The sequence below is a fragment of the Danio rerio genome, chromosome 5, assembly GCF_049306965.1.
Source record: "Danio rerio strain Tuebingen ecotype United States chromosome 5, GRCz12tu, whole genome shotgun sequence".
In the NCBI taxonomy this organism is placed as follows: domain Eukaryota; kingdom Metazoa; phylum Chordata; class Actinopteri; order Cypriniformes; family Danionidae; genus Danio; species Danio rerio.
The window spans coordinates 6,383,458-6,397,558 of NC_133180.1; the positions used below are offsets into that span (position 1 = coordinate 6,383,458).

General features: G+C 34.5%; 1 protein-coding gene across 17 annotated transcripts in view; it reads right to left on the reverse strand.

Annotated features, from left to right (window-relative positions):
- The window catches only part of tnca (tenascin Ca), a 327,362-nt gene that overhangs the window by 16,515 nt on the left and 296,746 nt on the right, over positions 1 to 14,101 (reverse strand). For all 17 annotated transcript variants that reach the window (XR_012406651.1, XM_073951876.1, XM_073951880.1 and 14 more), the window contains 5 exons: positions 12,308 to 12,430; positions 8,756 to 8,899; positions 7,536 to 7,655; positions 3,347 to 3,490; positions 2,437 to 2,567 (listed from right to left, as the gene is read on the reverse strand). Coding sequence is in view for 16 of the 17 variants with exons in the window: in XM_073951876.1 (XP_073807977.1) it covers positions 2,437 to 2,567; positions 3,347 to 3,490; positions 7,536 to 7,655; positions 8,756 to 8,899; positions 12,308 to 12,430 (662 nt within the window). In the remaining variant the exon portion in view is untranslated. The remainder of the gene's footprint in view (positions 1 to 2,436; positions 2,568 to 3,346; positions 3,491 to 7,535; positions 7,656 to 8,755; positions 8,900 to 12,307; positions 12,431 to 14,101) is intronic.

A 14,101-nucleotide genomic window follows, 5' to 3' on the forward strand; every position in this document is an offset into this window, starting at 1 on the left:
TAATAGATTTAAAAGTGCACTTGTGTGCCACTATTATTGATCAAGTGATAGAGGTTGATATGACATTTAGACTTTAAGCAGAACTAAACAATATTAGAAATAATAATAACTCCATTAATCTAGTTACAGAACATGTCGAAGGACAGTGAATTTAAGCTAATTATTTATTAAAAAAGGACAATCCACTCTCGTACGTGACTTTGTTCTTTGTCTGACTGAAATGTAGGCAATAGCTATGTTTCCATCCATACATAATAGTTAAATTTATGTGTAAAACTGGAATAACGCATAAAAGATGTGCGAATAAAGCAGCGTTTCCATCCAACGAGTCAAAGAGAACAAAATCGTCACTTCCTGAACGGGCACCATATATCAACAGCAAAAACAGAATTTACTGCGGTAGAAGAAGCTGCGTCAGTCTTTTCATTGTTTAATAAATGTACTTGCACCTCAGATGACAATGCTGACACACAATGAACGAGTGGGGGCGTTTGAAGCCATGAGACAAGAAGAAAGACGCTCTTAACATGCTTCAGACGCTCTGGAGGTCATTAATAATAAAATAACATTAATACGGAAACGGTTAAGGCGTTTTGGAATGACAAAAACAACATTGAAGATGTGCTACAGTGTGTTCAGCCTGCTGGTTTGTCTATTCACACATATTTTCATCATCATCTCTTATAACAAACATTTTTTTTATGCATATACTGGAATTTGTTCAGTGAAAGAGTTTCCATCGTAGTTTAGGCGCATCTTTTTTCATCTAATAAAAATATATCCTACTCAGTTATGCGCATGTTTTTTATGCATATTTTTTAAAAGTTATGTGCATCATGACGTTTCCATCAATGGTTTTTATGCGCATATCCGAAATGAGCATTAAAATAGGTGGATGGAAACGTAAAGCTAAGGCGGGAAATACTGCTTTGTCTTTAAAAAAGGGGAAGGAGACTGACAGAAACTCAGAGTTTAGAGAATAAAACCTGCTCCTGGCCAGGTTAGGTACACAGAGTAAGTGACCACAGTAACTGTCTCTGAGTTAAAGTGACCTCTCTTTCAGAAACAGGCTTGACTTACCCTGCTTTCTCCAGTTTAACAAACCTGCCATTTTGGAATGGAAAACCCAGAGTTTCTCTCATTTCAGGGTTAACAAACTCTGAGTTTCCTCCTTTCTGAAACGGGCCCCTGGTCGTCAATGACCATGGTTTTATACAATCTACAGAGCTCGATTTGCATTTTGTGAATCATAGTAGCATTGGTGTATTTGTAAGAAAAGCCAACAATACATTATCAGTTTTCTTTCATGCAGGGCCGGAGTGGGACTCCTTTTCAGCCCTGGAGTTTCAAGCCTCAGACCGGCCCACCTCAGTTCACCACTGACTATATTGAAATAAGGTCATTTCCAATTCAGTTTCTAATGACACTATCACGTCTTTTTTGAGAAAACAACTGCTTTAGAACTTCAAATGTTCAACAACCCTAACAGTATTATATGTCTTAACAATAAAAATGAAAAAAAAAAGAATTACTTAGACGAGGATCGAACCCGGGTCTGCGGGGTCAAAAACTAACGTGTTAGCCACTGAACCATTACAGCTGTTCAGAGAGTGATGATCAAGTTATATCATAAGCTGCGGTAAAATAATGAATAAAAAGGCTGTGATCAAGTAAATAGATAAATATATTTAAAAAGTGTGACTGCTGTAAGCAGCAGATTCTGGAGCTAGGGACACCGGCCCTCGCGGCCAAAAAACAGACCGGCCCACCGGGAATTCTCCCGGTCCTCCCGATTAGCCAATCCGGGCCTGCTTTCATGCCAAAAAACAATTAGAAAATTAAGTAAATGTTTTCAATAAACACATTTTGTGCATTTCCTTTCATATCAAAACTTCAAATTTGATTAAAAAAGCATTGCTAAGAACTTAATTTTGAACATTTTTAAAGTCCATTTTCTCGATATTTCGATTTTTTTGAAGCCTCAGATTTTCAAAAAGTCGTAGCTCAGCCAAATATTGGCCTATCCTAACAAATGGAAAGCATATTTATTTAGCTCTCTGAATGTCTATAAAACTCAACCCCAACACCCCCCTGACCCTTGGTTTGGGACTTGTGGAGCTGCGCATCGATTTGCTCTTCAGTGTTTGGAATTTCAGAAGTGAATATTAAACCACACCGAACTGCACTAAACTGATCTAAACTCTGAAAACTGGACTGGCACAGTTTCAATTTACTAGAACTTCTATGTTGAGCTGCTTTGACACAATCTACATTGTAGAAGCGCTATAAAAAATAAAGATGAATTGAATTGAATTGACTGGATTTGTTGTCCAGTCACAAATAAACCAAAATAGACAGTCCAAAAAACTCCCAACCTGTTTGTAGTGTGCAAGAGTGAGAGCATGCTTAGTTAGTAGTAAATGAGAAATGCCTGACCCTGACATCCGCATCAGAGTTTTGAAAGGTCAGTGTATATCCAGTGATGGCGGCCCGCGGAGGCGTCCAGCTGAGCACAGCACTGTCCGTCTGAATGTTACTGGCCACCAGATCACGAGGAGCATCCACATCTACAGCACACAATAAAAGCACATTGCTGTACATCAGCAAATACATAAATATATCTACACAGTAGAACCCAAAAAGTTGAAACTGGGAAACAATTCATATACATATAAAAATATGAACTTAAAAATTAGACTTTACAGACCTGAAACTTGCCTATAGCACTTATTCATTGTTGCTCTTAGTTGTGTAAATTGCTTCCTTGTCCTCATTTGTAAGTCGCTTTGGATAAAAGCGTCTGCTAAATGACTAAATGTAAATGTAAATGTAATGTAAAAAATAATATAATGTGATTATATATTATATTATATAATATATTGATTAATATTGTTATTATTAAACTGAATATCAATACCACGTTATTCTAATGAATAATTATAAAATGCGAAACACAGCAAACCCATTTTACAAAAATCGCAAAATCTTAATATGCAATATGCAAACACACTTCATTTAAAATGTATTACATGTTTTATTTATTTATTTTTGGTAAGTACACTAAATACTGTATGTATGTAGGTAAAGTGTCCACCCTATACACAACTCCTTACATTTTTTATTTTGACTGTCATGTAATACTGTGCATCTTTTGTAAAGCTGCCTTGAAAGGATTAATATTGAATCTGGAATTAAGCGGAACAAATGTACAAACACACAGTGTTATGAGAATGCCTAGCTGTTGAGAGGAATCAAGTTGTGTGTATCTGCATATCTCAGTATGTCCCGCAGGAGGCGCTGGAGGACCTGTAATAACAGCTGAGTGTGCGTGAGTGAGTCAGTTCACCTGTAGTGAAGTCTGCGGTCGCTGGAAGACTTTTCTCTCGGTCTCTGATGGCGTAAACGCTGACTGTGTATTGAGTTGCTGGAGCCAGAGAGTTCATCTCAAACTCCACGGTGTTTCCAGAAACCTGCTCTGAAATCGGCGGCACTTTACAGAAGAAAAAGTAAATACAAAAAATTTCTATTAAAATGTATATAACTATTGTAAGCAACATAGCCTAGTCTAATAAATAGATGATGGAAAAAAACACCTTTTTTGTGTTTACAAAAGTCTAATAGACATCTAGTAGACGTCTAGGCTAAAACAAGAGTAAATCTGGGCTCTCAGTGAAAATAAACTCAAAATAGACTAGTCATCAAATGAATGAATACAGCACTACACATGTGAAGTCTTATGTGTCTATTTGATGACTATATAGGCTAGTTTTTGGCTATTCTTAGATATATATGAGATCTTGACTGACATGTGACTTGCTCCACGAGATGTCTCTTCTTTTGGGTTTTATAGTGCACAAGCAAGTTGTTAATTACATTAAATTAAATAAAATTAAAGTAAAGTAAAGTAAAGTAAAATAAAATAAAATTTAATTTAATTTAATTTAATTTAATTTAATTTAATTTAATTAATTTAATTTAATTTAATTTAATTTAATTTAATTTACCTGAATTTAATTTTAATTAACTGAATTTAATTTTATTTAATTTTTATTTAACTAATCATTTTTAATTTATATATTGATTTTTAATCAATTTCCTTATTATTTCTTTTTTATTCCTTATTTTTCTTTCTTATATGTCTTATTGATGACTATAGTTTTTGGCTATTCTTAGATGTGTATTAGATCTTGACTGACATGTAACTCGCTCCACGAGATGTCTCTTCTTTTGGGTTTTATAGTGCACAAGCAAATTGTTAATTACATTAAATTAAATTAAAATAAACTAAATTAAAGTAAAATTAAATTAAATTAAATTTAATTTAATTAAAATTAAATTTTATTTAATTTAATTTACCTCAATTTAATTTAATTGAATTTTATTTAACTGAATTTATTATTTTTTTTTAATAAATCATTTTTAATTTATTTATTGATATTTAATTAATTTCCTTATTATTTCCTTTATTATTTTTTGTTTTCAATTTTTATTTTTATTTTTCTCCAATTATATGGATTGAACATAAAACAATAAGGTTGTCCCCAAAAACTAAGGAATTGTGTTGTTTAAATTCATCTCAAATAAGCAGTTTAAACAAGCAGAAAATGTAATTTTTTAAAGTGTTTAAGTTTGCGTTTTCCTGGAGTCTACCATGTGATACTGAGATATCCACAACTATTTCTGTGCTCTGCTCACACAGCAAGTAACACAAAAAGATTAATGATACCATATCATATAAAGCAACATTTAAAAACGTGTTTAACATAATTCTATAGACATTGAAACAATTATGTGTGCATATTTTGTTTTGAATATGTTTGTATTTGATGTGTGTATTGATATACATTATAAAAACTATACATGGCCAGAGGAGAAATGGTCGTGCCCAACTGAGCCTGGTTTCTCTTGAGTTTTTTTTTTTTTTCACTTTCGTCAATCGGTGAAGTTTGTTCCTCGTCACTACCACCACTGGCTTGCTTGATTGGGAGTTGTGGAGCTGCGCATGGATGGATTTGCTCTTTAGTGTTTGGACTTTCAGCAGTGAAAACTTTAACTAAGACTGGACTGACAAAGTTTACATTTACTAGAATAAGTTCTATGTGAAGCTGCTTTAGAAAGGGGTCTGGCTGCAGACACGGTGCAGTGCAATCTGAGCTGCATCCAATGCTTTCTAATGGTCTCACATAACCCCACCCCTAACCCTACCCCTCCCAGTGACGTCCCTAGCTCCTTTGAGTGCAATGTGTCTGACATTGCATCACTGAGAATTGCAATCCCAGCTTGCATCATTAAGGCTGCATTTAGATATTATTGGTGCTTTGACACAATCTACATTGTAAACGAGCTATAGAAATAATGATGAATTGAATTGAATACATTATTATATTAGTTAAGTCCACCTATACACTCAAAAAAAAAAACTTACAAAATTAAGTTTTAAGAAATGTGCAAACAAAAAAAGAACTGCAAATTAAAATCAAGCAGTGCAAAAAAACTAAAATATTTGCAATAATAATAAAAAAAAATATTTGTAAAGCATTTTTTTATAGCATTGCCTTTACAAAACTGGTCCAGTCGATTGCAATACTTATTTTGATTTGCTTTTTAGTCAATCGTGAGTTCGTGATGCTGTTTTCTCTTTGCACTTTATGCTTCTGCACATTTCACTTTGTGGCCCTGATTTGACACGGGGGCGGAGTCAAGGGAACTTGGGTGTTTACAGCGGGCCCAGACCTGCCTCCATTTAAGCTACGTCATCACCTGGAGACACAGCATCACTGAGGTGGTCTTACAGCCCAGTCTGTCTGGGCCTGCCATAAACGCCCAAGTTTCCTTGTTACGTTTGGTTTTGTAAAGGCAACGCTATAAAAAACATTTTGCAAATATATATATATATATATATATATATATATATATATATATATATATATATATATATATATATATATATATATATATATTTTTTTTTTTTTTTGCAATTATATTTTTTATTTTTTGCACTGCTTGATTTTTATTTGCAGTTCTTTTTTGTTTGCAAATTTCATTTTTATTTTTCAAAATGTAGTTTTCCCTAAGCAGTTCTTTAGTTTTGTTAGCAAAATGAATTTTTTATATTTTAAAACTTCATTTTTGCTTTGCGATTTTTGGAGGTTTTGTATTTATTTATTTTGCTCAATACTTTATTTTTTGTTTGCAAAACTTTCCTTTATTTTGTACAGAAGCCCTGAACCTCAAGGTGAAAAAAAAGCTTGGTAGTGGGGAAAAAAACAAAAACTTATGTCATTATAACGAGAAATTATGTCGAAATAACGACTTAATTATTGTTATTTTGACATAGCCTAACTGTGTTAATTTTTAGGCCACAAGATGGCAGAATAAGACCAGGAACAGGTCAATGTGCATGCTTTAAGTAAAATCTTTAAGGTTCCGAAATCATGCAAGACATGCTGTTCTATAATTAATTTATTTAGTATAGATTCGTAAAGATTTAACTGTCTATATTGCATCTTCATTTATCACATTTGGTTTATATGTTAGTAGTTTTTGTTTTATTTTGACATAATTATGTCGTTATGAGGTGATATTACATCACTATAATGACATAATATCTCGTTATAATGACATAATTTCACGTTATAATGACATAATTTCTCGTTTTAACGTCTTTTAAGTTGTTTTTTTTCCTCACTACCAATTTTGCTTTTTTTCACTTTGCGGTTCAGGGCTTCTGTAATTTTGCAAGTATTGACCTTATTTTAAAATGCGGAAGTGCGCCTGTTTTCGCGATTGTCTTAGAACTTCCGATTCAGTCGCCTATGTGAGAAATGACTAGGAATAATAAACGGCAGAAAACGGTCAAACTACTTGCTCTACAAACAAATGTTTGCATGACTATACAGACCAAGTAGCATAATATAATAAGAAAATATCAAATTGCAACATCAAGCAGCGTAACGAGCAGTTGTTAACGTCAAAAAATAAATGGAAGTGAATGTGACCGGAAGTCGCGAGACAAAAAGATTCAAATGGCAGCGCCCGCTCGTCAGCTGAGAATAAGGTGAATATATGGCTCTAGCTTGACTATATTATGGGTGCTTCTGCTGTGGTACCCATAAAACTCAAAGCATTACGTAAAGATCTCCTAAATCTATAAACTAAAGAGATTATTAAACTCTTAACAAGTCTTTCTGTTAACTTTAAACACGTAAGATTGTGTAGAGCAGCACACTCAAAAACATTTTTTTCTGCTTGTTCAAACTATAATTTAAAATGAGCTGAAACAGAAACACTTCAGTTTTTCAATTCAATTCACTTAAAACTGTAAAACCATTAAGCTAACTTAATCGATTTGCATTGGGGTGACATGAAGGGATTGTGTGGAACCCAGCATTTTGTACATGCAGTGTAAGGTTTGTTTTTGAGTTTTCCTGCAGTGTGATGTGCGATACTGAGATATCGATGCCAATTTTTTTTGCTCTGCTCAATCATCAGAGAGAATACAGAGATGAATACAGAATAAAGCATGATCTCCTCACCCGTGTCTGCGCTGTATGTGATCATATATCCATCCACAGTAGCCACCGCAGGCTGCCAGAACAACAGCGCACTCGAGTCCGTGACATTGACCACAGTCAGGCTGCGTGGAGTATCCAGAGCTGGGGAGAAAATTCATAATAATAATAAAAAAATAATAAATATAATAATAATAATAATAATAAATAAAATACACAAAAAAAACTGTTTTTGCTTCTTGTTCCAATGACTTAATTAGCCTGTTATCCTAGCCTAATCTCAGGAGGATACTGTTTGGGTCGCGGCTTGATGACCATGTAAAAATGTGGGTCCCATGGCTAAACCGGTTGAGAACCCCTGATCTAGACTTTATATTCCTCGAAACAAAGAAAAAATTATAGATGCTTAATTAAGGTAAAAAAAAGAAAATTTGCACCACACTTAATATATTATGAGCAATTATCAGCTTATCCAACATATGTTTTACGCAGCGGATGCCCTTTCAGCTGCTACCCATCACTGGGAAACACCCATACAGACTCACTCACACATATACAGTGCGGACAATTTAGCCTACCCATTTCACCTGTACCACATGTGTTTGGACTTTTGGGGAAAACTGGAGAACCCGGAGGAAACCCACACCAACATGGGGAGAACATGCAAACTCTACACAGAAATGCTAACTGACCCAGCCGAGGCTTGAACCAACGACCTTCTTGCGATGAGGCGACAGCACTACCCACTGCCTTAAACTTTTTCCATTCAATCATTCATTCCTTTTTCTTTGGCTTAGTCAGTGGTCGCCACAGCAGAATGAGCTGCCAACAATTCCAGCATCTGTTTTACACAGCAAATGCCTTTTCAGATGCAACCCAGTACTGGGAAAGATCCATACACAAAACAGAAATGTGCACACATCTAGAAAATCTGGAAATCAAAAAACAAACATGTCTAGCAAAAAAATCCAAAGAAAATCAGCACACTGCAACTTTAGCTCTCGAAAAGTTTTTAATGTCACAACGTTTTGACCGACATGGTCTTCATCAGGTACCTGACCCAGCAGGGACTCGAACCAGCAACCTTCTTGCTGTGAGGCGATTGTGCTAACCACTGAGCCATCATGCTGCCCTCAACTGTGTTATTCCATTGAAAATGATTGTAAAATGCTTGAAATGGGCCCGCAGTTCTGGAATGAATCACATGACGTGTTGCACTGTGTCTTTAATTCCCGTTGACTGACCTGTGGTAAAAGTGTCAGACACGGGTTCGCTCTCCTCCAGACCCTTCACTGCAATAACAGACACCTGATACGTCTCTCCAGGAATCAGATTCCTCAGAGAAACCTGAGACTGCGATCCGTCCACCTGCACAATCATGGGACTTCCTGAAAATACAAGACAAGTCATGAATTTCATCAAAGCATGTCTATATTTGCACTCGATAATGGCTCAATGTGCCTTAAAGCAAATGTCACACAAGTCAACGACAGGTTTGACAGTCAGTGACAGCCAACCGTTTGGATACCAACTGTTTCTTTTGTGTTCAGAAGAAGAGAAAAACTCATACAAGCTTGGACAAATGATGAGCAATGTTTTTAAAGTGTTGCAGTCAGGTTTCAGGGCTCATCACAGTACAGAAACCGCATCAGGGAAAATAACCAACAATCTACTCTTAGCTGCTGACCGAGGGTGCATCTCGCTATTAGTTGTACTCGATCGTAGTGCCACATTTGACACCATTGACCACAATATCCTCATAAATCGCTTAAAGTCTACAGGTGTCCAGGGACTGGCTCTACAATGGTTTAAGTCATACTTAACTGACCGTTACCAGTTTGTGAATATTAATGGACAGCCTTCACAAGTCAGCCTAGTAAAGTATTGGGTGCCTCAAGGATCAGTTTTAGGCCCTTTGCTGTTTACAATATACATGCTAGCCCTGTGAGACATTATTAGAAGACATGGGATCAGCTTTCACTGCTATGCAGATGATACTCAATTATATATTTCAACCAAACCTGATGAGATGTCTGAACTGTCTAAGCTAAATGAGTGCATTAAAGATGTTAAAGTCTGGATGACCAACAATTATTTTTTCTCTTAAACTCAGAAAAAACAGAATTATTACTTATTGGGTCTAAATTCAGTGCACAGAAGATCTCGCAACTCAATCTACAATTAGAGGGATACAAAGTTAGCGTTAGCGCTTCTATAAAAGATCTGGGTGTCATACTAGACAGCAATTTATCTTTTGAAAATCATATCCTATGTCACAAAAACCGCCTTCTTTCATCTGAGAAATATCGCTAAATTACGAAGTATGCTATTCATCTCTGATGCAGAAAAGCTAGTCCATGCTTTTATGACTTCTAGGCTGGATTACTGTAACGCACTGTTTGCTGGCTGCCCAGGATCTATTAGGAAACTTCAGCTAGGACAAAATGCAGCTGCTAGAGTTCTTACCAGGTCTAGAAAATATTTTTATTTTATCCTCCTTACACTGGCTGCCTGTTAAGTTTCGTATTGAATTTAAAATATTACTTCTCACCTATAAAGCTCTAAATAATCTAGCTCCTGTTAATCTAACCATCCTTCTGTCATGCTACAATCCAGCTCGCCCTCTAAAATCTCAAAACTCAGGGCTTCTTTTAGTACCTAGAACAGCAGAGTCGAGTAAAGGAGGTCGAGCTTTCTCATTTATGGCTCCTAATGGAATAGTCTTCCTGATAATGTCCGAGGCTCAGACACACTCTCCCAATTAAAAACTAGATTAGAGACCTATCTGTTTAGTAAAGCATACACTCAGTGCATCTCTTAGCGGTATGATACATGAATGTGCTCCAAGCAGGTTTCAGCATCTAGTTTATATACACTATGAACAGCAGCTATGCTAATTATTCTCTTTATTCTCTTTTTCCACCTGGGGATATGGATCCTGAGGCCCTCAGACTATGTAGAGCCACTGATTCGATCCAAGACCAGCGACTAAATGATCCCATGGTTTCCATAATCCTGGACCAGGCCGTATCCTGAGCTGCTGCTGTGTTGATCATGGAGACTGAGCCTGAGCCTGACGTGAAGCTCCTGAGATTATTAATGGAAACTCTGTAGAGTTCCATAATATACTGCCATAATCAAATAAAGATTTATTAAAATAAAGAAAAATAAAAAATGACGAATTCAATATTATCTCATTAATATACATATACAGTTGAAGTGAGGATTATTAGCCCACCTGAATTATTAGCCCTATATATTTTTTCCCCTAAATTCTGTTTAACGGAGAGCAGATTTGTCAACACATTTCTAAAAATAATAGTTTTATAACTTATTTCTAAAAGCTGATTTATATTATATTTTTTAGCTGATTTATATTTATATAATATTTTACTTGATATTTTTCAAAACACTTCTATACAGCTTAAAGTGACATTTAAAGGCTTAACTAGGTTATTACACAACTTAATGCATAACGATAGTTTGTTCTGTAGACTCTTGAAAAAAATATAGCTTGAAAGGGCTAATAATTTTGATCTTCAAACGTTTTGTTTTAAAATAATTAAAACTGCTTTTATTCTAGCCGAAATAAAACAAATAAGAATTTCTACAGAGGAAAAAATATTGTCAGACAATAGTGAAAGAGTCAGTGCTCTGTTAAACATCATTTGGAAAATTTTTAAAAACGAAAAGAAAATGCACCGGAGGCATTATAATCTTGACCTACTTCAACTCTATGTGTGCTGGTGGTTTTTGTCTTTTTGTTCAGATCAGGAAGTTTTAAAGGGAATCATGGATCATGTTTTTTTTTTTTTTTTTTTTTTTTTTTTAAATAAATGAACTAATATATTTGAAAACATTTTTTTACCATATGAAAATACCTCTATACTTTTAAAAAGCTCATTGTGATCAAATGTTTTTTTTTTTTTTTTTTTAATGTTCAACTGTCATTTTAGGATAGTTTGCGACTAGTATTTCACTGATAAAACACTTGTGTGAAATACTCCTAGAGCAAAAGTTTAGGAGTCCTAAAATTTAGGAAAGATGTACACAATTTTTACAAATTTCTTCTGTATCAGCTATTTAAGAGCTATTTTTAACCTTAAGATGATTTGTGAATAAGGACGCTGAAATCCGGTTCAAACCAAGTTTAAAACACTTTAATTTTCAGTTTCACTCATGGAGTCTTTTCATCATTAAGCTTTTTTACTCTTAGTAAATCATGAATACAAATTGGCCTAAAAATTCACCAATTATTTCACCCGTAGTGTGTTATAATAATTTGAAGTGCTTTATTTGTCCTCATTTGTATGTTTCTTTGAATAACAGCATCTTTTTAATGGAAAATATGTGTCCAGGGCTACATTTTTGAGAACCAGCAAATATATAGCCTGCACTACATCTTCTTGCAGTTTTTGTTTTCACAAACCCACTAGAGGGCAGCATGTTTGACAATGTCAATATGTTACCGTTTTCTCATACATGCCATTTTTTGGTAAACCCACCAGACGCCCCTGTGGCTATTTCTGTTAATCCCAACATCTGTCATGGATGCGCGCAAGAAGCCTTCCATATGGAGGCAATCCTTTAGCAGTACTGCCCAAAGCGTTGATTTTAAACACAAAATGCAGCCATATGTAGCGGAGGACAAACATTGCTCAAGTCTCAAAAATGTATCCTCAGGCACATATTCCCAATGAGCCGGTGTTAATGTAAATAACAGGTGATTTAGTGGTCTTTCAATGCAGATGTTGTCAAGCCCTGGTTAGGGTTTTAGGCTGACCAGTATAATTTACCTCCTTGTATTGGGATGAGGGTGATTCTGTAAGAGTCAGGTTGAGCACGAGGTAAAGTCCAGTAAACCACAGCTGACGTGTCCGTGATATCAGAGAAATGAAGATCTCGTAGAGCTCCGAGGCCTGTCAGACAACATAAACATACTGCTTTTAGAAAAGACAAGAGAAAAGTAAAAAAAAAATTATGAAAGTTATTGGGAAAGTGGTCCAAAGTCCTCAAGGCCATTCAGTTATGAAGTTAATTCATACAGCCACTAGGAAAAATGGACGAAGAAAGACAAAACTGAACGGTAAGAAAGGCAGCTTTTCCTCAACGAAATAAAAAAAACCCCCCTAAAATAAAGATTTGTTAGTTGATTTAATCAGATTTAATCCAAGAAACATCCACAAAGGCTTGAGTTTGAGTCATGCCTAATCATTCCAGAGGTTTAACCTGCAGTGAGACGACGACAAAAAGAAGCGATGTTATTCTGATCACAGCACTTATTTCAACCCACAGTCATTAGCTTTCAATGCATGCGGACATATTAATATTACTCCACCGACATTGATGAGCACAGACATGGGATTTGATGGTTTAGTAGTGAAACGAACATCAGGAGACTTTCCTGCGGATGCTTGAACACACACACACACACACACAAACACACAGCCTTCCTTCATGGAAGCATGCGGGGTTAAAGTCAACATGAACTTTGTGAAGTTTTGGTCAAATTGTCTTTTTGCAGCTTCCAAAACGCTCACTTTTAGTGCCAAACTAATATAGTTTCTTGTCGGATATTTAATTTAAATGGGAAATACAGCAAATTAAACAGCTTTTAAATAGAATCTGTGACTTGGAAATTTTTTTTTGCATTAAAATAAAAAACTTAAAATAAATAATAATAATAAAAAATAAAAATGAGAGTCAAATGATATTAATACACTGAGATCAACACATGCTTTAGGCATTTTACATTGTTAGTTAATTTATAAATAAACTATTAATAAAAAAACTGTTTTATTCACGAATTAATAAAATGATAAAAATGCAAAATTTACATTTATTAAGATTCATTTATGCTTTAGAAAAACAAACAGAAAAAATACTAAAACTACTGTTAAAATGCAAAACTAAAATATGCAATTTTTGTAAATTAAATTTTTTTTATTACAAAATAATTAAATAAATACTAATTCAAAGTGTATTAAACATTTACTAAGATTAATTCATGCTTTGATGAATAGAATAAAAATAATATTGAAACAAATTACAAAAAAAACCCAAATTAAATATTTAAGATTACTAAAAATGTTTAAAAAAATAAGATTAATTCATGCATTAGATTTTAAATGATTGAAATAAAATTACAAGACAAATTAAAACAAAAACACTATACTGCATTTTCAAATTAAACATTTAGTATGATTAAATATTGCTTTACATAAATACATTTTAAAATTTCTTCTTTTTTCCCAGTGATGGGTTGTGGCTGGAAGTGCATCCGCTGCGTTAAAATGTGCTTGTTAAGTTGCCGGTTTATTCCGCTGTGGCGACCCCGGATTAATAAAGGGACCAAGCCGAAAAGAAAATGAATCAATGGATTACTTCTTCTTAACTAATATAATAGCTAGGCCCACACGGAATCTGCACGTGCAGAATGTGAGAGACTTGCTTTGATTTGCTTTGTTTACCAAATAAAGTGAATCTAATTGGATTTGCATTTTAAACATTAAAAAAAAAGTTAAAAGATATTATTTATTAGTTTACATATTAAGGTTTATTTATGACACTCCCAAAATCATTCCACGGAA